Raw genomic sequence first — 21,029 nt, forward strand, 5'->3', positions numbered from 1 at the left:
TGTTTCTTTATGACCGTGAAGACACATGCGCGGAACTGTTCCGTCTTTGTTTTTTGTTCCGCACGGCGTTGATTCTTCGACGGACCCGGAAGTTATCCTTGCCGACCACCCGTGTGATGTTCAGGAGCGAGTTCTGCGATGGCGGCGCCTGTTAATTTAGGTTCCTTGCTGCAGTCGGAACTCGTAGAAGACTCTCTGTACAAGGATGAGGGCGTCTGCGTCTTGGGCGTCTTCGGGAAAAGCGCCATGCAGCCCGGCTCCGCGAAGGAGTCCATCATCAACACCCTGGCGGACAAACACATCTTTTCCCTGTTCGGACCGGACGGGGCCGACAGTCAGATCCAGGCGTATTACAACCAGGAGAGCCGCGCCCTCTACCTGGTGCTGACGTCCGTGCTGGACAACCGACAGCTGCTCGCCGCCTGCGAGGCGCTGGGCGACGGCGTGGGCCACGCCGAGGCGCACGAGTTCTGGACGGGCGCGGAGAAGCGCCACTGCCTGCAGCTGCTCTACCTGTTCTCGCTGTGCCACGTGCTGCTGCTGGTCCACCCGACCTGCTCGTTCGACGTCACCTACGACCGCCTGTTCCGCGCCCTGGACGCGCTCCGCCAGAAAGCCCTCCCGCTGCTGCGGGCCGCCGTCAAGGACTCGCCGGTGTCCAAGGAGTGGAAGGTGAACTGCCGGCCGTGTCCTCCGCGCCTGCTGTTCGTCTTCCAGATGAACGGCGCCCTCAGGATCGGTGACGGGGGCGACGGCCCCGGCGGGAACCCCGACAAGCCGAAGAAACACTCGCCCAGGAGGCGACTCCAGCACGCACTGGAGGACCAGATCTATCGCATCTTCCGCAAGAGCCGGGTTCTCACCAACCAGAGCAGCAACTGCCTCTTCACGGTGCCGGCCAACCAGGCGTTTGTCTACGTGGTGCCGGGCCCGGAGGAGGACCCGCTGGCCTCCCTGCTGGGACAGCTGCGCTCGAACTGCGCCCTGCGGGAAAACGACGCCGGCACCCCCGGTCCCGGCCAGAGGCGATACCAGCAGATGCGCCACGCGGCCCGACAGCCGTCCTTCAACGTCGAGGGCGCCGGCCTGTCGGGCCAGCTGGCCGACTGCTCCCTGAAGGACTTCCTGTGGCAGCATGTGGAACTGGTGTTGACCAAGAAGGGTTTCGACGACAGCGTGGGCCGCAATCCCCAGCCCTCCCACTTCGAGCTGCCCACTTACAGTAAATGGGCTCAGGTGGCTTCGAGACTCTACCAAGTTATGGTTTCCAACACGGAGGAAGAAACGGCCGAGACTGCCATGAAGATTCAGGGTCAGCTGAAAGTGCTGGAGGGCTTTCTCGACGCCGATGCCAAGTTTTCAGAGAGTCGGTGTCAGAAGGCCCTGCCTCTGGCCCACAGCGCCTACCAGTCCAACCTCCCGCACAATTACACCACCACCGTGCACAAAAACCAGCTCGCCCAGGCCCTGCGGGTCTACAGCCAGCACGCCAGGGGGGTGGCTTTCCAGCGCTACGCCCTGCAGCTCCACGAAGACTGCTTCAAGTTCTGGAGCAACGGCCACCAGCTTTGTGAAGAACGCAGCCTCACGGATCAACATTGTGTTCACAAGTTCCATCTTCTGCCCAAGCCAGGTGAAAAAAGCCACCTGGGTTCAGAGAAGAAACAAAGTTTATGTGATGTCACTACAGGCCACCCTCAGATAATATAAACTGTGCTGAAGAAAATTTCATTCTATTTTTAATACTCTATTGTATATAGTAACACATAATTTAGCTAAACATCCATTGGGTCGGGTTCAGAACGTTGCCAGTTTAAATCCTGATCCACCATGGTGCCACTGAGCAAAGCACCGTCCCCACACGCTGCTCCTCGGGCACCTGTCATGGCTGCCCACTGCTCACCAAGGGTGATGGTTAAAAACAGAGGACACATTTCGTTGTCACGGTGTGCTGTGCTGCAGTGTTTCACAATTACAATCATTTCACATCCATTAATGTTATTTTAGACTTTAATGCCTGTTGGTTACATTTGTTTCTAATGTAGCATTTTTTGCTATATTATGTAATCTTATGATGTGAGCCAAGCCTGTGGCTAGACGTGCAGTTTGAGTGAAGAGTGCATGTACTATTGTCATCTCTGCTTGGTTTGTAATGATAGAAAACCTCTTTAATACACTATTACTTTGCATGCACTGTAGACTGCATTTTTGGAACAAAATTCAAAAATTGTTCAGACTTTGTTCTTGACTGGAAGGATGGAATTAAGTTTTTTTTTAAATCTTCTGTCTGTTTAGGAGAGAAGCCAGAGATGGACCACAATCCTCCTATACTCCCTCACAACAGCCGGGGGCGCTCCACCAACTCGTGCAATTGTGGACGGAAGCAGGGCCCCCGTGAAGACCCCTTTGACATCAAGGCTGCTAATTATGAGTTCTATCAGGTCGCTGAGGAAACTGCTAAGAAGTGTCTGAGAAGGTTCCTTGTTTTCTCATGTTTGTTTGCTGGTTGCCTTTTCAGATGTTGGAAGAGAAATGCTGTGGCACGCTGGAGAAGATCGACTTTCCGGTGTTCCAGGCGAGCACGCTGGACCCGGCACCGGCCCATGACGACGTTCCTAGAGCCCCGGAGGCCTCCGGTTTAACAGAGAGTGAGCGCCTCAAGGAAAAAGAGGCTGTGACCCACACACCAGGTGACAGTACGGGACTAAGCCTGGCTCTCAGCCTGGGCCAGTCCACGGACAGTTTGGGGACGTACGCCGAAGGGGCCGAGGGCCAAGAGAAGAGGCCCAGCCTGGTGGATCGGCAGCCTTCCACTGTGGAGTATCTCCCTGGCATGCTGCACTCCGGCTGCCCCAAGGGACTGCTGCCCAAATTCTCCAGCTGGTCTCTTGTGAAGCTGGGCCCGGCCAAGGCCTACAACTGCCACACCGGCCTGGAGCAGCCTGGCTTCCTCCCTGGCTCGTCCTTCCTTCTCCCGTGGGACGTGGTTATTCGATGCAGGTCTGAAGATGATGGCGGTTCATCAGAACCCCTCGACAGTGGCCCTTCTTCTTGGCCTGCACCCAATAAGGCAGTCACCGGGAAGCGCGGTGGCGTTGGTGGCCTCGGTCGAGGCCGGAGGCGAGACGACATGACACGAGCCTTTGTAGGGTTTGAGTATGAGGACAGCAGAGGCCGTCGCTTCTTAAGCTCCGGTCCCGACAAGGTGGTGAAGGTACTTGGTCCAGGCGGGGCAAAAGAACCAGCCACCAGGGTGCTAAACTGCGATATGCCACTCTTCATCCCCTCCCCGACGCAGGGCAGGGGTGTCAAACCAAACTATGCCCAGCTGGCACGACTCTTCATCGTCGTCCCTGACGCCCCACTTGAGATCACACTCAACCCACAGGTAACCTCATTTCCATTCGTCATTCACCAGACGCCCTAATCCGGAGCGACTCAGTACTTACAGGCCCAGTCCCCCTGGAGACATCTAAAAAAAAAAAAAAAAAAAGGTTGCTTCCGATGTTGCTTCTTGTCAGCGCTGTAAGATTTTTCAGAACCATAATTTGAATGATTATAAAAAAGGTTTGCTATATTCAGAGCGCCCCTGCCTCAATGCTGCTTAATCGCTGCTTCAAAAATTTTTCTTATTTCATGTTTTTCAAAATTCTGTAGCTACAGATTTTATTTTTAAAACTTCCATTAAGCACTTCCTTCATGGGTTGTTGTTTTAATATACAATTTGGCTAAATGGAAATCATTAATATGTTATTGAATCTATAGTAATTACAAGGTTTGAGAGTAAAGGCTGATCTGCATAATTGAGAGCTACAATAAAAAAATTCTTCACCATAAGGGTTTATGCATTTTAACAGATATACACTTATATTGTGTTTTTACCTTTAGATCCAGCCTGGACCCCCTCCTTGCCCAGTGTTTCACCCAGAACAGGCGGAGATTGTGCTGCCACCCGATGGACTGTGGGTTCTCCGGTTCCCTTATGCTTATGTCACAGACCGGGGGCCATGCTACCCCCCAAAAGAAAATCAGCCTTTATCCAGCTACAGAGTGCTCCGTGGCATCCTACGGGCCAATGCAGCCAGCTCTCCACCCCAGTGAACTTTGGGACCATCTGATGATCGCAAGTGTGTTTGGACCTTTTGCTAATTATTTATAAATGTCTTTGTTTTATTTGTACTCCCAATTAGAGTTAAGTTCATCTTAACAATTACATAAGGATTAATAGTTTCCTGGCACTTACTGATATTGGTCTGAATGTGTGTCTACAGTTTAATTCACTCATGTGGTGTACAGAAAATTAATCTTGTCTGACTGGAATGCATCTTCATTTGAATCCAGTTGAAGTGATAAATAAAGACATCAGTGTGTCCTCTGGATGTCGCTGTTGGTGAGCTTTTGTATGTTAAAATCGAACGTTTATGTTATCCATATGCATAAATCAATTGTGTTTATTCAGTAAAAACACAATAGATTTATGCATATGGATAATTTATGGAAGCCTAACACATTTCAAATGTTGTAATGGCTTGAATGTAACTTAATCTTTACTTTTTTACCTAGACGTGAAAGTAAACAGTTTCCAAACTTTCAGTAGATCCACGTGTATTTTCTTATCTCATTTAGGTTTGTAATGATACGAACATATCATTCATATTTTCCATTTTTCCACAGTTCCCTGAGTTTTTTCCCCATAGTTTCCAAACCCCCAAACTAATTTTCCATCGCAAATCTGTATATTTATATTTATTTATTTCACTTAGACGACACGCGATTGGTCGTCGCCCCGCTGACGCCGTAGCCAATCAGCGTGATGTTGCTAAGCCGTCGGGCTCGTCCGCGCTCCTGATTGGTTGCCTCGCCTGTCCATCCTCCCGCAATGGTAATAAAGCGATGCGACCATCTGTATTTACTGTCTCCGGGTCTGCGCTGGCGCGGCAGGCTGGGAGAAGTAACAACTTGTCTTCAGCAGACATGGTCGAGATTTTATCCCCGTGAATAAAAACAAATACCGCTTTTGGGTTGGAGAGGAAAAGAATAAACCCCGGCATATCGCACTGGAGTGTATTTTCCCTTCAAAGGTAAAAAAAAAAAAAAAAACGAGACTCATCTTTTCTTGCTTCCATAGCACGAGTTTTGGCAAAAGTTTTATTTGATCGGGGCATGTGGGTAGTTTCTGGAGCGTGTGTGCGTGCGCGATTTGTGTAACGTTCGGCCTCATATTGTTTGTGGCCGTTGTCCGTGTGTGTCGCTGTTATTATGGCGACAGTGACAGCGGACCACCGAGGGTCTTCCAGTTCTCCGGAGTAGACGTTGTTCTCCTGACCCGCTGGTCGCGGTGACACGAGTGATGCTTGCGGAGCTGGGAAGTCACTTCGCCGTCCGGTTCATTCCTGCAGACCTGCAGCTGCTGTCTCCTGTCAGCTGACCAGCGTGTTCAGGAAGAAAACTAAAAACACACCAAACCAGCAGCCACCGGGACCTTACTGTTCACCAGTAGTGTCGCAGTGCTGCAGAGGGGACGCTGTCAGAGCGACTTACAATCAGTAGTTACAGGGACAGTCTCCCTGGAGCAACTTAGGGTTAAGTGTCTTGCTCAGGGACACAATGGTAGTAAGTGGGATTTGAACCTGGGTCTTCTGGTTCACAGGTGAGTGTGTTACCCACTAGGCTACTACCACTCTGTACAGACATTCTGATGTCCCACCTGCTGTAGGTTGGGGGTCTCACCCACAGACATTCTGGTGTCCTGAACGCTGTAGGACAGGCGTCTGGATGGTGGTCTCACCCACAGACATTCTGGTGTCCTGCACGCTGTAGGACAAGCGTCTGGATGGGGGTCTCACCCACAGACATTCTGATGTCCCACCTGCTGTAGGTTGGGGGTCTCACCCACAGACATTCTGGTGTCCTGCACGCTGTAGGACAAGCGTCTGGATGGGGGTCTCACCCACAGACATTCTGATGTCCCACCTGCTGTAGGTTGGGGGTCTCACCCACAGACATTCTGGTGTCCTGCACGCTGTAGGACAGGCGTCTGGATGGTGGTCTCACCCACAGTCATTCTGGTGTCCTGCACGCTGTAGGACAGGCGTCTGGATGGTGGTCTCACCCACAGACATTCTGGTGTCCTGCACGCTGTAGGACAGGCGTCTGGATGGTGGTCTCACCCACAGTCATTCTGATGTCCCGCACGCTGTAGGACGGGCGTCTGTCCCCGACACTTTCACTGTAGCCTCTGACCTGGTTTTCCTTTACAGACCTCTCTATATGTGTCTATATCAGACAGACTGTGTATGTCTGCTTCATTATCCACCTTATTTTCCTCAAATCTCAGTGTGTGTGTGTGTGTGTGTGTGTGTGTGTGTGTGTGTGTGTGGTTACTTTGAAAGTGGACCTTTCATGAATGATGAGCTGTGACATGGGAGTTGTGGACCCTTTTGTTCAGGGAAGGATCGAGTTGTAAACTCAACTTGCTGATTTCGAGGGCATTAAAGTTACATTTGATCAGGGTTAGTGGCTTTGGTAATCTGTCTTGTCTGAGTATTTTGCACCAAAATGTCTTGATTATGTAATCGTTACATCCACACATTTATTGTGAAAAAGCAACAGTTTCAGTTGTAGCAAATAAGGTAACATTATTTTATTCATTATGCTAGTCTATCAGATTATCCCTAGATTAGTCCTGATCTCACAATATACTTCATTAGTATTTTACTCGATTTGGAGGGGACCATTAAAATAATTGAAATGGGTGGGGGGGGGGGGGGGGGTTAATTGATTGCGAACAGGAACCGCCATGTTAAGTTACAGGCCTTCTCACCGCGTGCCGGTTCTGCTCCCAGACAGACCGACCCATTTCAATATAGCGCAATGGAAATGGCCTTACATAACAAAGGCTGTATTGTTTCAGAGGAGAGAAGGCCATGGTAAGTCTGGTAATAAACTTTCTTTTTTTTTTTTTTTTTTTTTTTTTTTAACCCCCCTTTTGTGGCGCCCACCACCACATGTAGTCAGTCCGCTAAAGGAAAGCGGCGTAATGGATACGCGACTCCGTCCACGTCCACAGTGCCTTTCCATAATCAAACGTTTTGACAGCGGCAGCCGGCGCTGTAATAGGGGGGGGGGCACCAAGTGCATGATGGGAGATCCGCCGAAAGGTTGCCGCGTGTATGGGCACACACGGCAACAAACACTGGCGTCACTTTGGATGCCTTCTGGCTGGAAAGTGTCTTGTGGGGTTTGTGTTTTGGACGTGGACAAAGACGCAGGGAGACAGAAACATGGCTGTCGACACTGGTGGATTATTAGCATTTAAATACGCACCAGACGCTCCATTAGCTTCTGCCCGCAGCTTTACCGGCTCGTAACTGTAGCACCGCACGCGTCTTCACGTCGTGCCCATCACCGTGCAATGTCCCTGGGACGCTGGCGGCAGGTGTTTGTCCCCCATTGTTTTTCCTGTTGCAACGTCGAGGGGGGAAAATTGCGGCTTGAGTCACAAGGAAGCCGCTAACAATGAAGCTCTCTGAACAGAGGGCACCCGAAATAACGGCCCATTCTCTCATGTGCTCGGTTCAGCCGCGTCTCATGCTGTCCCCAGCCCAGGGTTGTCCTCCCCTCGCTGACGCTCAGCACTCTCGTCCTGCCAACTGTGTCAGTGGAGCCGACCGCCATTTCCTGCCATTCATTAAGTAAACAAGTCGGTGGTTGGCGCTCGCTGCGATTGTCCTCTGGACATATGCGAAAACAAGACGCCGGCCGGGCTGATAAAGGGCCCGGTGGCGACCTCGCAACTCGCATCGAACGGACATTCATCTCTCAAGTAAACGTCTCTTGGCCGTGGCCCTTGGGGACAGTCCTGACACAGTCTCATGGCCGTTGATTAAAGCGCTGAGCCGGGTCGGGTTCGGCTGTGTGGGGTTCGCAGTTGGCTGATTTTGGGTTATCTGGCATCTCGGACACAAGGACAGCGGAGGAAAGAGAGTCTGGCGGCGGCTGCTGCTGCTGGTGGTGGTAGGAGCGTGTTTGGGCAGGATACGAGGTTCCTGCCGGCTTATGAAGGAGTCATTTGGTGAAGTTAAGATGTTTTTCGGTGACGCGCTGTCATGCTTTTCAGAGCTCAGTTTGTTTTCTGGCTGTGTGGGTCTCCCGGGCCTCTGCTCCATCCCACGTTGCTGGGACCGGTCCAGCTGAGCATGTACAGAGCCCTAGTTCATGCACACACACACACACTCTCTCTCATGGCTGCTGTTCCACTGACCTCTGGCCTTCAGTTCTCTGAACAAACAACAACCATCTCAATGCTGCCGCTTAGAACACCAGTCATACGATTTCAGTCATATCAAATCATACCAAGTCCATCACGCAGTGGACCAATCAGATCGTCTCGTAAAGTCTGCACTGCACCAACGTTGTTGGTGTAACGCATGTTTGCGTGTGTGTTTACAGGTGCAGCCTTGTGACGCACCGTACCTCGCTTCACACCTTCACCGTTGCGTACCTCCTTTAGATCAGCCCACTCCGCCAGTCCCTCCCACCTCTTCTACATCCCCTGTTGCCATGACACGCTCCAAAACCTTCCAGGCGTACCTGCCCAGCTGCCACCGAACCTACAGCTGCATCCACTGCCGGGCACATCTGGCCAACCACGATGAGCTCATCTCCAAGGTAAAGGAAGAGAAAAACATTTCATAGGATGTACGTTTTTTTCCCACAAATCCAGTAACCAGTAATACTAAGACATGCATGCTAATGACAGCAATCATACCAATATATATATACACGCACACACACAGTACAGGCCAAAAGTTTGGACACACCTTCTGATTCAATGTGTTTTTTTTATTTTCATGACCATTTACGTTGGTAGATTCTCACTGAAGGCATCAAAACTATGAATGAACACATGTGGAGTTATGTACTTAACAAAAAAAAGGTGAAATAACTGAAAACATGTTTTATATTCTAGTTTCTTTGCTCTGATTACTGCTTTGTACACTCTTGGCATTCTCTCGATCAAGAGGTCAGGTGACGACTTTCAAGAGGTCGTCACCTGAAATTTCCAACAGTCTTGAAGGAGTTCCCAGAGGTGTTTAGCACTTGTTGGCCCCTTTGCCTTCACTCTGCGGTCCAGCTCACCCCAAACCATCTCGATTGGGTTCAGGTCCGGTGACTGTGGAGTCCAGGTCTCCACTTTTTGTTAAGTACATAACTCCACATGTGTTCATTCATAGTTTTGATGCCTTCAGTGAGAATCTACCAACGTAAATGGTCATGAAAATAAAGAAAACACACTGAATGAGAACGTGTGTCCAAACTTTTGACCTGTACTGTATGTGTGTGTCTATATATACACACATGCATAATCACACATATGGTACATATATTATAAATGGTATACATTGACCCTGTCTGCATCAATCATTGTGTCCCTTTGCCTTTTATCACTTTACTGTTACTGTCACGCTGTACATACATCTTAGCAATTTTAGCTTTTTACATTTTTCTTATTAATTTTATTTATTTATAAAAATATGTGCTTTTATTTATTTGATTTATTTATTCATTTGTTCATTTCAGTATTACACATTTGCTTTTTTTCCATGTCCCTGCCAGATTATAAAATAAGCCTTTATGCATCGGTAGAGCTTTCAATTAAGGTCAAAGGGCATTGTTTAGGAAGCATATTTTTTTCTCTTAATCATGTTAATCATATAACTCTTCCATTGCTGGTTTTTGAAATCTGTTATTATCTGGTGTGGTTATTACCAAAACCACTACAGATACAGCACAATACAGTTTTCTACCATTATGTTACAGCATTATGTTACTATCAAGTTCTGTTTTATGAGGGTTACTGAAAAACTGCCTAAATATGACACACATGTCAAAGGGGAGGAGACGGGGCTAATTTAACTGTACTTCAGGGGACTGACGTAGCAGTCCTGGCGGCAGACTCGGTAGAGTTTCTCATATCGGCTCGGTGCAGCCCACAGACTATTTTTCATGTTGGCCAGCGAGCAGCGCAAGAAAGTCTTAAAGTGGAACAAGGGTGTTTTTTTAAAGTGTTGGCACAGAAGGCCGCAGTGAAAGCTGGAGGTTTTCAGGTCTGTTCCTAGAAACCTGCTGAAGTCATCCAGAACTCATGCATTGCCAGCCTCCTGCGGCATTACTAAAGGCAGATTTAATGCTGCCTTTGCCTTAAAACTGCACTCATAAGAGGGAGGCTGGAAAATGTCAAACCTTGGTGAGTTTGAGAATGAGTGTGCTTTCATGAAGGTCTTCGTTCACAAATCGGCACGCCGCTAATTCTCCCGGGGTGCGTTGGTGTGACATTAGCGCTCTCGCTGCAAGGGGCTGCGTGTGTTATGTGCAGCCGTCTCAGTACTGTGTAGGTACTGTGAGCCACGTGCATGGTGAGGTTGGGCCGGAGGTCATGCACACCGATGATCCAGTTTCCAGAGGGTGCTGACACCAGGTGGCTTCCATATCCCCCTCACGCTCTCAGGTAGCCTCTCTCCCTCTGGATAAGTCTCTGTGTGTGTGTGTGTGTGTGTGTGTGTGTGTGTGTGTGTGTGCATGCGTCCACATACTTCTCAGCTTCTCTGGACCATGTGTTTACACTGTGAGATTAGTCTGAGGCAAGTACAAGTGCGTTAAGATTTGCAGCTCGGAGGGCAGCGAGAGACAAAACGAAATCTGAGTGTGTGTGTGTGTGTGTGTGTGAGCGAGGGAGAGAGCTTCCTTTCCTTGGCAGAAACGCAGTTATTTCGTTCTAGGAAAGTTCATAACTTTAGAGAGGGAGGGAACCGGTTCGAGGACAGGGTGGCGTCTCTGACGCCCCTGTCTATTTCTAGAAGGTCAGAAAACCAGTCTTTCTTAAATCTGACCTGACTTACTTATCAGGACACCAGTTGTTGTGGCTCTGCGTGGTGTGTGTTTGTGTGCGAGAGAGCATGTGCACGTGTTTGCGCGTGTCGGAGAAATGTGGGTCAGTGTGACACGCATAACTTTGCCCCGCCTAACGTGAGACACATCAAAGGATCCGAGCCGGCCCGTAGTCTTTCAGCCACGACGGTCCGAGAGAACATTTGAAAAAAATGACGAGTCGTCTGTGGGCGGCTTGGCGACTGGATGGAGGGTTTGGCTTATAATGTCATATATAGAATATAATGTCAGGGGTGTTGAATATAAGCTGGAGATGACAGATTGAGGCTTTATTGAGGTTGATGAAAGGCCCGATTCCGGCGCAGGCAGAGTCAGGGGAGCGTTTGATACCATTACCCTAAAATTACCTAGAAAAAAGCAGTATTGTGTAGTTGCCTTCTTTTTTTGCAGCTAGTTATAATGACTGGGATTTTAATGCATTGGACACAGCAGGCTGCATGCTAATGGAATTGGGATTCCTGCTGAAACAAGCTTTGTTATTTTTAATTCGGTTTAAGAGCAGCACCCTACAGTCGGGCGCCGAGGTCTCGGGAGCGGAGTGGCGCTTCGGAGCCTCAGGGCCGCCCTGATCCGACACCATATGGCTCCAAGCTCCAGTAATCACATCTCCGTCTTCCACCAGCACTTTCCTCCCAGGCCCATCTGCCGTCGCACATAGAGAGTTTAAGCCTGGAGGACATTTTATGGGCAATGAAATCATCTGAATGGATATTTTACAGCTTGGTCTCTCATTTAAGGGATTTATACACACAAATGGAATAGGAATGAATAGGACTTTTTTTCCATTTGAACTCTTTTCACTTTGTAAAGATGTTTTTCTCTCTCTCTCTCTCTCTCTCTCTCTCTCTCTGCAGTCTTTCCAGGGAAGCCAGGGGAGAGCGTACCTCTTCAACTCTGTGTGAGTGTCCACTTCCCTCCTTCTGAATGATCCACGGCTGCATTCTGATCTGTCAGCCAGATTTTCACAGTGTGGCCCAGCACAATAATATTAAGAGCATCATAAAAATTACAATATTGTTGCATGTGATTATTATGACACCAAGTGTTGTCATTTTCCGCCTGCAGTAGTTACCATAGAATGTGCAGCAGAGTATAATCAGTGGTGTGACAGAACACTCTCTCCAGGACAGTTGGAGACTCCAATATTGTAATAGAACAGAATGTGCATTGTAACATGCCATACAATGCAGAAGATATCTTAAATATGACACGAATTAACAAACCAACCCAATATCTGTGAGTTCCAGTGTTGTGATTGTAGTTAGTGTATTTGTAGATGTACGTCATCTAGCTCTGGTTACTGTAGTTCTAATATTTGTACATGTAGTTCTAAGAGACTGTGCTTAATATAACAATTTTCATGAATACTAGAACTCATTTCAGTATTATAGTAATATAACAAATCAATGTAGCTTAGATGGAATCAAATTATAAAATTAATTCTCAAATATATTTGCGATATTATTTACTGTATTTACAGTTTGGTGTGTTTGTGTGTGTTTCAGTGTGAACGTGGGCTGTGGCCCTGCAGAGGAGAGGGTGCTGCTGACTGGCCTTCACGCTGTCGCCGACATCTACTGCGAAAACTGCAAAACCACACTGGGCTGGAAATATGTGAGTGAACAGACACACACACACACTCTCTCTCAACATTCCTAACAGCCTACAGCAGCGATTCCCTGTTCTACTTCTGGATGTGACTAATACACACACACACATACACACACACATACACACACATACCGGGCTCGGACAGGACCTTGTGCTCTGACTAAGCTGGAATGAGGTTATAACAAGGTTGTTATATTTAGTCTAGAGCTGGATATTTTTTCTTTCTCACTGTCGTGAGTACAAGGCTGGGGTGGCTGTGTTTTTGCCTGGCCTGGGAGCTCATATTCCATGAGCACTTAACTCTCCCCCTGTCAGCGGCTCTGACCTACTGACCACATCAACACAGGGATAAAATGGCATGACCTCTCCAATCTCGGACCTACACCCGCTCGCACTGGCTTTAGAGAAAGGTGATGAGTGAGGGGCTGATCAGCAGCCCATGCAGAAATGTGTCACCCGTAATCCCCGTAGTGAGTGTAAAAATGTACAGCGTGTACAAACACCGATTGACACGTGGAGAACTTTTGCAGCAGCTGCTTTTATTTCTGGATCCATGAAACTGGTCCAATCGGAGCTGCTCAGAAGATGTCAAACGTTGTGCTTAATATTTATTGAATACAATGTGTTGATACTTGGTTTGCTGTTTTTTGTGATTTGATGTCACAAACCACCAACACCCAATACTCTAGTGTGTTATCAGCATATTTGTGGAAATTGTTTAAAATGTTAAAAAAAAAATTCTTTGGCCATATTTGTGGCCAAAATCTGGGAATCTGAATAATATTAACTATCCCCTCACACTTCCTGAACCTTAAGAAAGGTTGTACAGACCCTTAAAGAGGCAGCGTTGACGTCACTATGACAGAGCGGTATTACAATTGCAGAGCATGCATAATCCAGAGACTGGGAAATGTTGTACTGCAGACACGCCTACTTTTCAAGTGTCACACTGGAGGAAACGTAACCACTGTGCATACATTGGTCCATAGAAGCAGCCATCACTGAAAAATCTGTTAAAAATCTTGTTCTTGCCACTGAGCTGATGGTGTCGTCACACCCCAATAGCACAGTGGATTCACTGCTGTGGGACACTATATTTTATTATATATACTTTTTATTTTTCACAGTATGTTTTAAATCTCTCTCTCTCTCTCTCTCTCTCTCTCCCTCTCCAGGAACACGCATTTGAGACCAGTCAGAAGTATAAGGAGGGGAAGTTTATCATTGAGTTGGCCCACATGATTAAGGACAACGGGTGGGACTGATGAGACAGCATTCAGCCCTCAGCATCCATGTGTGTGTGCGGGTGTGTTTGTGTGTGTGTGTGTGTATTAAGAGAAGTGTTTAGATACACAAATGAAGGCCATCAGGCAGTGCAAGTTCCCAGAATTCAATGCTCCAGAGCCTGAGAAGGGAGCATTAAACCAGTGCGACTCCCTGTTCTAGTGTGTAGGTGAACAGAATGAACTCCTCATTAAGTCTCAAAACACTCACACTCACATGCTGGTAGCGCTGTCTAGATGTTACAGTCGAGCGCTTACCCACCGCATTAAAGTTTGCTGGGATTCCTGGTTTTGCGCCGATCCTCCACGCCCTGGACACGGAACAGATTGCTTGATGTTATGCCGGCACCACGCGCCACAGTGTCTGCCAGCTCCAGTGCTGAAGCAGCTGTGGGTTGAACCCACTACAGGAGGCGTCGGATCTGGCGTGCAGTTTGAAGACGTCCCAGTCGGATGGAACGCCTGTAGTGGTCCTCTGCTTTAAAATCCGCTCCAGAGAAAGAGCTACGGAGTTTTTTGTTTTTATTCTAACCTGTTTTGCACATGTGTTAAGTTATGTATGTATGTATTTATTAAGTTATTTTGTGTCGTTGTCGGAGGGACACCTCTGATGTTGTAGCCGGCGTGACGGGTCTCCCTCAGGAAGTGTAGCAGTCGTAGTGTGTGTTCCGCACCCCATCAACGAATGTTCCTCTCTGAATGTATCCGGCCAGAGAGACACGTCACACTCTCTGTCATTGTCACCAGCATTTCAGCAACTTTTCTTTTGGCTGTTTCTGAATCAGCTTCTGCACTTTGCTCGTAACGGTTAGGGTCAGATGGGCCAGTCGAGGAAGCTGGTCTCAGATCAGGCCGGGACCTCTGCCTGACACAAACCAAACCCGAGGCGAATGGACAGGAGACACATCTGAACCAAGACTGGTAGTCGTCCTAACTTAGGGTTTGTCTGTGGTGGCCACTTCTACCAAAGACTTATCCAGTGAGCTGATCAGAGCCGTATATTTCGGGCTGGTCTTTTTTTGTATTCTTTCCTCTGTTCAAGGTAACACGTTGTACAATGTGGGTTAATGCGCAGTATGTTGTCATCACTGTGAATTCTGGTCCAGCATTACTCAGTTATGTATTGCACCGTGTCCATAATTGTGTTCAGTGTGTGTTATTCTTGCGTTGGGTTGTTTAAGCTTATTACGAAATGTAAAACCCAACCCCTGCCATGGGGGGTGATGTATTTCCTACTTTTTGTACTATTTGAAAGAAGAAACCTTGTTATTGATGTCTGTGTTTTTTCTAAAGGGAAGGAGTTGGAAAGGTATATTTGAACTTTTATTAATAAAGTCTCTTGTTTTATCAACTTCACTGGCATGTGTCAGTTTCTTTTTGCATTGGCTCCTGTTCTATGAAAATGAAGTAAAAATAGCTTTATATATTGAATTTTGAATGAAAGTCTGTGTCATGGGCATTTTTCTTTCGCTTGGTGCTGCAGCTGGTCTCTTCCAGTCAAGGCTGTCAATAACTTTGTGTGTGTGTATATGTACAGTACAGGCCAAACGTTTGGACACACCTTCTCATTCAGTGTGATTTCTTTATTTTCATGACCATTTACTTTGGTAGATTCTCACTGAAGGTATCAAAACTATGAATGAACACATGTGGAGTTATGTACTTAACAAAAAGTGGAGACCTGACCTCCACAGTCACCGGACCTGAACCCAGTCGAGATGGTTTGGGGTGAGCTGGACCGCAGAGTGAAGGTAAAAGGGGCCAACAAGTGCTAAACACCTCTGCGAACTCCTTCAACTGTTGGAAAATCATTTCGGGTGAGGACCTCTTGAAGCTCATCGAGAGAATGCCAAGAGTGTGCAAAGCAGTAATCAGAGCAAAGAAACTAGAATATAAAACATGTTTTCAGTTATTTCACCTTTTTTTGTTAAGTACATAACTCCACATGTGTTCATTCATAGTTTTGATGCCTTCAGTGAGAATCTACCAACGTAAATGGTCATGAAAATAAAGAAAACACATTGAATGAGAAGGTGTGTCCAAACATTTGGCCTGTACTGTGTGTATGTGTGTGTGTGTGTGTGTACACACTACTCACAATAAGTTAGGGATATTGTGAGAGACTTAGTGGATGTCATACATACCATGTTTGTTTCACTTCAGACATTTTTGGGATAGGGAGACAATTGTAGTTTTTACAGATGACGTTGTTTACAGCTATTGTTTGGGATTTAAGTTTGAACACTGGGAAGAATAAGACGGCTGTCTCTCTGTTCGTCTGTCCATCTGTCTCTTCTTTCATCTGTGTCTTTCACATTCTCTTTCTGTTTGTTTGGCCTGAGCCCATCAAACTGCCCATTTACAGCAGCAGATGGTGGGCAGGGGTCTCCTAGCAACTGGTTTACAGGGGCAACTGTGTGAAAGGCCTGGCCGTTCCCTGGCATCACTGGTACCAGGCGAGGCATCAGTGCCACCTCCCACTTCCATTCAGTGGTGCTGGTGTCTGATGAGAGACACATGTACAAACCTTAGGGCAACCACACACACACAAACCCTCCTGAGATAATACATTACACATACATGGAGCTTACCTCAACTCTACACAGACACTCACTCAACAATGACCTCCTTCATACATTCACAGATTTTCACTCTTCATACACACACAGTGATTTCTGTTCCCTTCTCTCTTTTCCTGTCCAATTCCAGATGTAGAAAACTGAGCCTAAAAGACCCTTTTCATAGAGGCATATTCAATATGTGTGAGCTGCAGTATACTAGACATATACACTTCCCAGCAAACCTGTGCAAAAGCAGGCCGCTCTGAGGGTTTGAATGTGTGTGTGTGTGTGTGGGAGTGTGTGTATGTGCATGTTTATTTTCATCCCAAAAGAAAAAAATGCTTTTTTTATTGAAATCTAAAGAACAGTGGGTTTATTTTGGCTGTGTGTTGTTGTACAGTATAGGGCTGCATTAGTGTATTTGGGCAGATAGTATGTGACGTGTGGGTGGCTTTCTGTGGCACAAATGAACAGTTAGAACCATGTGACTCTGTCATTTTGGGGTTCAGTGTTTCCCAATAGACACTACATTTATTAATAGAGTGTTGTAGCAGATGTGTTTTATTATTTCTTGACTTTCTTGCCATCAACTAGCAGGACTTGGCTAAGCGGCCGATTGATTGTAAACACTTTGAAGACCTGACAACTTTTCTTTAGGCTGCGCTGGTACCAAAAACACACCATGTGTTGCTGTGCTGTACAGTGAACTCTGATGCCTAGTGGATCCTCAGCATGTGACCAATACACATCTGTACTCAGCAATTTGTGACTCATTGTACACACAGGCAATCTCTACCAGAGACACACACATAAAAACACATTCCAGGACCACATTTACCTCTAGTTTAAGAAATTGCATTGCTTCATTGATTTAATTGGAGAAGAGAGGAGAGAGAGGGTCTTTTCATATGAGCAGTATGAGACGCATACAGAAGGCCACCATATTGCACTTAGAACTGCCTTATAGAGCAAAATGAGGTGATTGGTCCATTGACTAACAGTACTTTAGAAAAGGTGTTGAAGATTGTCCATGTGAAGTCTATAATCGTGAAGGGCCCATGCATTGTGTATCACAATGACAATCACTTCCCTCTCACTTTCATTTGCATCTGTCTGGAGCTGATGCACAGTTGTGAACTGCACAGTGGGTCTGTGGGTCAAACCAGTGGGCCTTTATGTTACATTCATTATTACCCTGGTTATTATTGTCCATGCTTGATTAAGTTAGGGTTGGAATTCAAACCGCACTGGCAGGAGGGCATCATTGTCATGGTGACATAAGATGCAAAAGTTTTGTGGTCATTAAATTAGTGTAATATTAGAAGATGGAGCAGAGGTCAATGTCCCAAAAAAGTTCTTGTGCAGCTCAACGTTAAGCGTTGTCCTAAACATTACACTTCTTTTTGTGACCTTCTTTTATTTCTTTTAGCATCAATCTGAATCTGGTTCAGGGAGCTCCCATGGCCGGCCTCTAATATTCATATGGAAAAGCAAAAACAAATCATTGACTTAGTGTTTATTCCATGATGGATTAGAGGCACGGTAATCTCTGAATCGCTCCCAGATTAAACTGATTCATTCACCCAGAGAACTCCCCTGTGAGCCGGCGTGTGCACAGGCATGGGTGTGTTTGTGGAGTGCAGCATACAGATAAAGCATATGAGTGTGTTTCTGTCACACAGGAGCCAGAAAGAGCATATGTGTGTGTTGCAGGAGCTCGATGGCACACTGTGAGTGTGTGTCTATGAGCGATTATGGGAACGCGCTGGATTACCCTGGCCAGTGTACAAGCCCCAGAGCACATGCAGGGCTGCACGTCACCCAGGAGATAAAAACAAGCGACATGTGAGCCTTGTGCAACACACCCAGTTCTTCTTATAGGAGCCTCTCAGAGTTCACAACAGATCAATGAGGCGCCGCACAGGGCAACTGTGCCGGTAAACACAGGCCACGTGGGGCGTGTTTATGTTGATCGCGACGTGTTGATAAGGGTGTGTTTCTGCATCCAGGGCCATCTGGGCCTGGCACTTTGGTGACTGTGAACTTTTCTAAATTCTATGTGCCATAAAAGTAACGGGATGAACCATCGTTAATAGTTGATTAGCACAACATCTAAAACAGTGTACAATTCTACTAATTCAAACTAATTATCTTCTAAGAGCTACTAGTATTTAGCATCAAATATATAAGCTAAATTTTTATACTTCTGGGAATGGTTGGGCATTTATGATGACCCCCAAAAGGGAAAGACTGCCACACTGCTTCCTGTAAACACACGCGAGTGATGGCTGAGATGCTCAGGTCTGGTGTGCAGACTGATCTGCCCGACGAGACGGACTGATCTGTGTGAACAGCTGGCGTGAAAGCAGAAGCGAGCGTTGCCTTTCAGCTGAAATCTGGAGGTGAGTGTGTGTGCGTGTGTGTGTGTGTGGCTTTTTAAAACACAGTTGCCTGTTTATTAGTAAAGGTGGCAGCGAGGGGGCGTGGAGGTGTGTGTGCGTCTGTAATAGGGAGGGTAATTACTCTGCTCTCTCAGCAGCAGATGGAGACGGGGGTGCAGGAAAGGGGGGTTAATATAAGTACCAGTGACACAGCTGGCCAGGTTTTAAACTGGACACAGGAGTGTTTCAATTAGTGTGCGCACACACATGCACACACACACAGACACACAAACACACTAAATGTTTTTTTACCCAGTGCATTAGCACTATATTCGTAACAGTCCATGTGACATGAAATGTAAAAAAGGCGAGGGTGAATGTATTTGCAAATGATCTGCAGATGATCATCCTGGCAAATGATAATTTTTGGCATTTTTTTTAGAATTTAGAAGTGTTTAAGATGCACTGTGATGCACTGTAATTAATGTAATAATGCTTTAAGTAGTTAAAAAGGAAACCCTGGACTCATAGTCACAAAAGCTGGCTCTTGTCATTGCAAAATGTATATATACATTTTTTAAATGTCAATGACATTTTTGTATTAATATACCAAAAAAAATACATCAGTAAACACACAACAGTACAATGCCATAATGTACCCCCCAGGCCATATATCAAGAAAAGCTAGTAGTACATGTGAGCTTTGTATGTAGATGCATGACAAAAAGTAGTGTATGTGCAATACACTACTTTTTGTCATGCATCTACATACAAAGCTCACATGTACTATATTCTTCAAAAATGTAATGTGTGATGTGCACAAAAAAACGATTTGAATGTGCGTGCGCGCAGAAGTAGTATGTTTGCAAGGAAAAGGTAGTGTGTGCGCGAGCTTTGCATGCACATGCATGAGGAAAAAGTTGTGTTTATGTGAACTATGTACATAGATGTGTGGGGAAAAGGTAGGGCATGTGTGAGCTTTTCTTGATATATGGCCTAGGGGGCGCCTCGTAGTTTTAACAACAACATATCTAGATTAATAGGCATGCTCCCGTGCAGCCAGGGTATCCTCAGCCATACGTTGATGTTTGGAGCACAGCCATAATGCCCACTGGCCATGAGTGTACAGAACCGGAAGCTGAGCCACACACAGGGTTAGCTGTGCGGCTAACCCCAGGTGTGTGTGACCCCTGGTCAAGATGCCAGCATGCCGTTTGGTCGCGAGGACTGTCACTTTAAAACCACTTGGGCAGCAGACGACCAGCGCCATCTGTGCTGAGCTGGCTAATCACACGGCACGGCCAACCAGAGAAGAGCCGAGCCTCCATTAACACCCCCCACCCCACCCCCTTGCCATCACCACCGCCACCACTACTACTACTATAGCCCAGCTGAGGCAGCAAACCTCTGACCCCTGTCTGAATAGACACAAGCTTTTGGGATAGTAATGAGACACACACCTACCTGACCCTTCTAAAAAGGCACCAGTGAATAGAGGCAGCTGTTGCCCTGTTGTACTCACCGACCCCTGGAGACCCTGATTCCTGCAGCAGCATAAAACACTGGTGACAAAGAGCAAGAACAAACACAGAACAACAGAACTGCATAAAAGATCATCCTGAGGCATTTTGCATTTATTATCATGTAGAATAATCATTTTTCCCCTACAAATAATGTAATTACCGGGGCAGTGGTGGCCTAGCAGTTAAGGCGGCCCCGTAATCAGAAGGTTGCCGGTTCGTATCCCGAGCCGTCAAAGTGCCCTCCCTGGGCGCTTGTCATGGTTGCTCACTGCTCACCATGGTTAAAAGCAGAGGACACATTTCATTGTGTCACCGTGTGCTGTGCTGCAGTGTTTCACAATGACAATCACTTCACCTAAGAAGTAAATGATGAATGCACATGCATGTCAATATTTATATAATATGCATGTTACTATATACTGTATGCATTGTTGTTTTAATTGGCAAACCATATGAATACAAACTCAGACTGTATTCTACACTCTGTTAAATATTTATGGCAGGGTTTGGCCAAGTTCTGCTTCTGCCTTGGAGCCGCGAGGTGTCAAAGGGCGTAATTCTGGGGAAGCATGTTGCCGACCCTTGGCCAAGATAAATAAGCCAAAGACCCTGCTGAACATGCAAAGTTGGCACATACTTGCCAAAGTGGTTGTGCTGCACCATATGGCTCTGAATATGCAATCTGATAATCTACTGTAAGGTTAAATGGACATGATATAA

General features: G+C 46.8%; 2 protein-coding genes across 2 annotated transcripts; both read left to right on the forward strand.

Annotated features, from left to right (window-relative positions):
* The first annotated feature begins 71 nt into the window (after positions 1-71).
* smg8 (SMG8 nonsense mediated mRNA decay factor) lies at positions 72-4,379 on the forward strand. Its single transcript, XM_028983885.1, has 4 exons — positions 72-1,633; positions 2,296-2,441; positions 2,519-3,388; positions 3,889-4,379. The coding sequence occupies exons 1-4, from the start codon at positions 139-141 to the stop codon at positions 4,099-4,101; spliced, it is 2,724 nt and encodes a 907-aa protein (XP_028839718.1). The 5' UTR covers positions 72-138; the 3' UTR covers positions 4,102-4,379.
* Positions 4,380-4,903: 524 nt separating this feature from the next.
* ypel2a (yippee-like 2a) lies at positions 4,904-15,200 on the forward strand. The gene is made up of 5 exons (XM_028983500.1): positions 4,904-5,081; positions 8,452-8,670; positions 11,805-11,848; positions 12,456-12,564; positions 13,737-15,200. The coding sequence occupies exons 2-5, from the start codon at positions 8,563-8,565 to the stop codon at positions 13,824-13,826; spliced, it is 351 nt and encodes a 116-aa protein (XP_028839333.1). The 5' UTR covers positions 4,904-5,081; positions 8,452-8,562; the 3' UTR covers positions 13,827-15,200.
* The last annotated feature ends 5,829 nt before the right edge of the window (positions 15,201-21,029 follow it).

Source organism: Denticeps clupeoides, chromosome 6 (assembly GCF_900700375.1).
Source record: "Denticeps clupeoides chromosome 6, fDenClu1.1, whole genome shotgun sequence".
Lineage (NCBI taxonomy): Eukaryota > Metazoa > Chordata > Actinopteri > Clupeiformes > Denticipitidae > Denticeps > Denticeps clupeoides.

Excerpts from the sequence above, each read along its gene's own strand:
- smg8 (XM_028983885.1), top strand. The coding sequence starts at position 139 with ATGGCGGCGCCTGTTAATTTAGGTTCCTTGCTGCAGTCGGAACTCGTA. Across the intron at positions 2,442-2,518 it reads CTAATTATGAGTTCTATCAG|ATGTTGGAAGAGAAATGCTG; the intron begins GTCGCTGAGGAA and ends TTGCCTTTTCAG. Across the intron at positions 3,389-3,888 it reads AGATCACACTCAACCCACAG|ATCCAGCCTGGACCCCCTCC; the intron begins GTAACCTCATTT and ends TTTTACCTTTAG.
- ypel2a (XM_028983500.1), top strand. The coding sequence starts at position 8,563 with ATGACACGCTCCAAAACCTTCCAGGCGTACCTGCCCAGCTGCCACCGA. Across the intron at positions 11,849-12,455 it reads GCGTACCTCTTCAACTCTGT|TGTGAACGTGGGCTGTGGCC; the intron begins GTGAGTGTCCAC and ends TGTGTGTTTCAG. Across the intron at positions 12,565-13,736 it reads CCACACTGGGCTGGAAATAT|GAACACGCATTTGAGACCAG; the intron begins GTGAGTGAACAG and ends CTCCCTCTCCAG.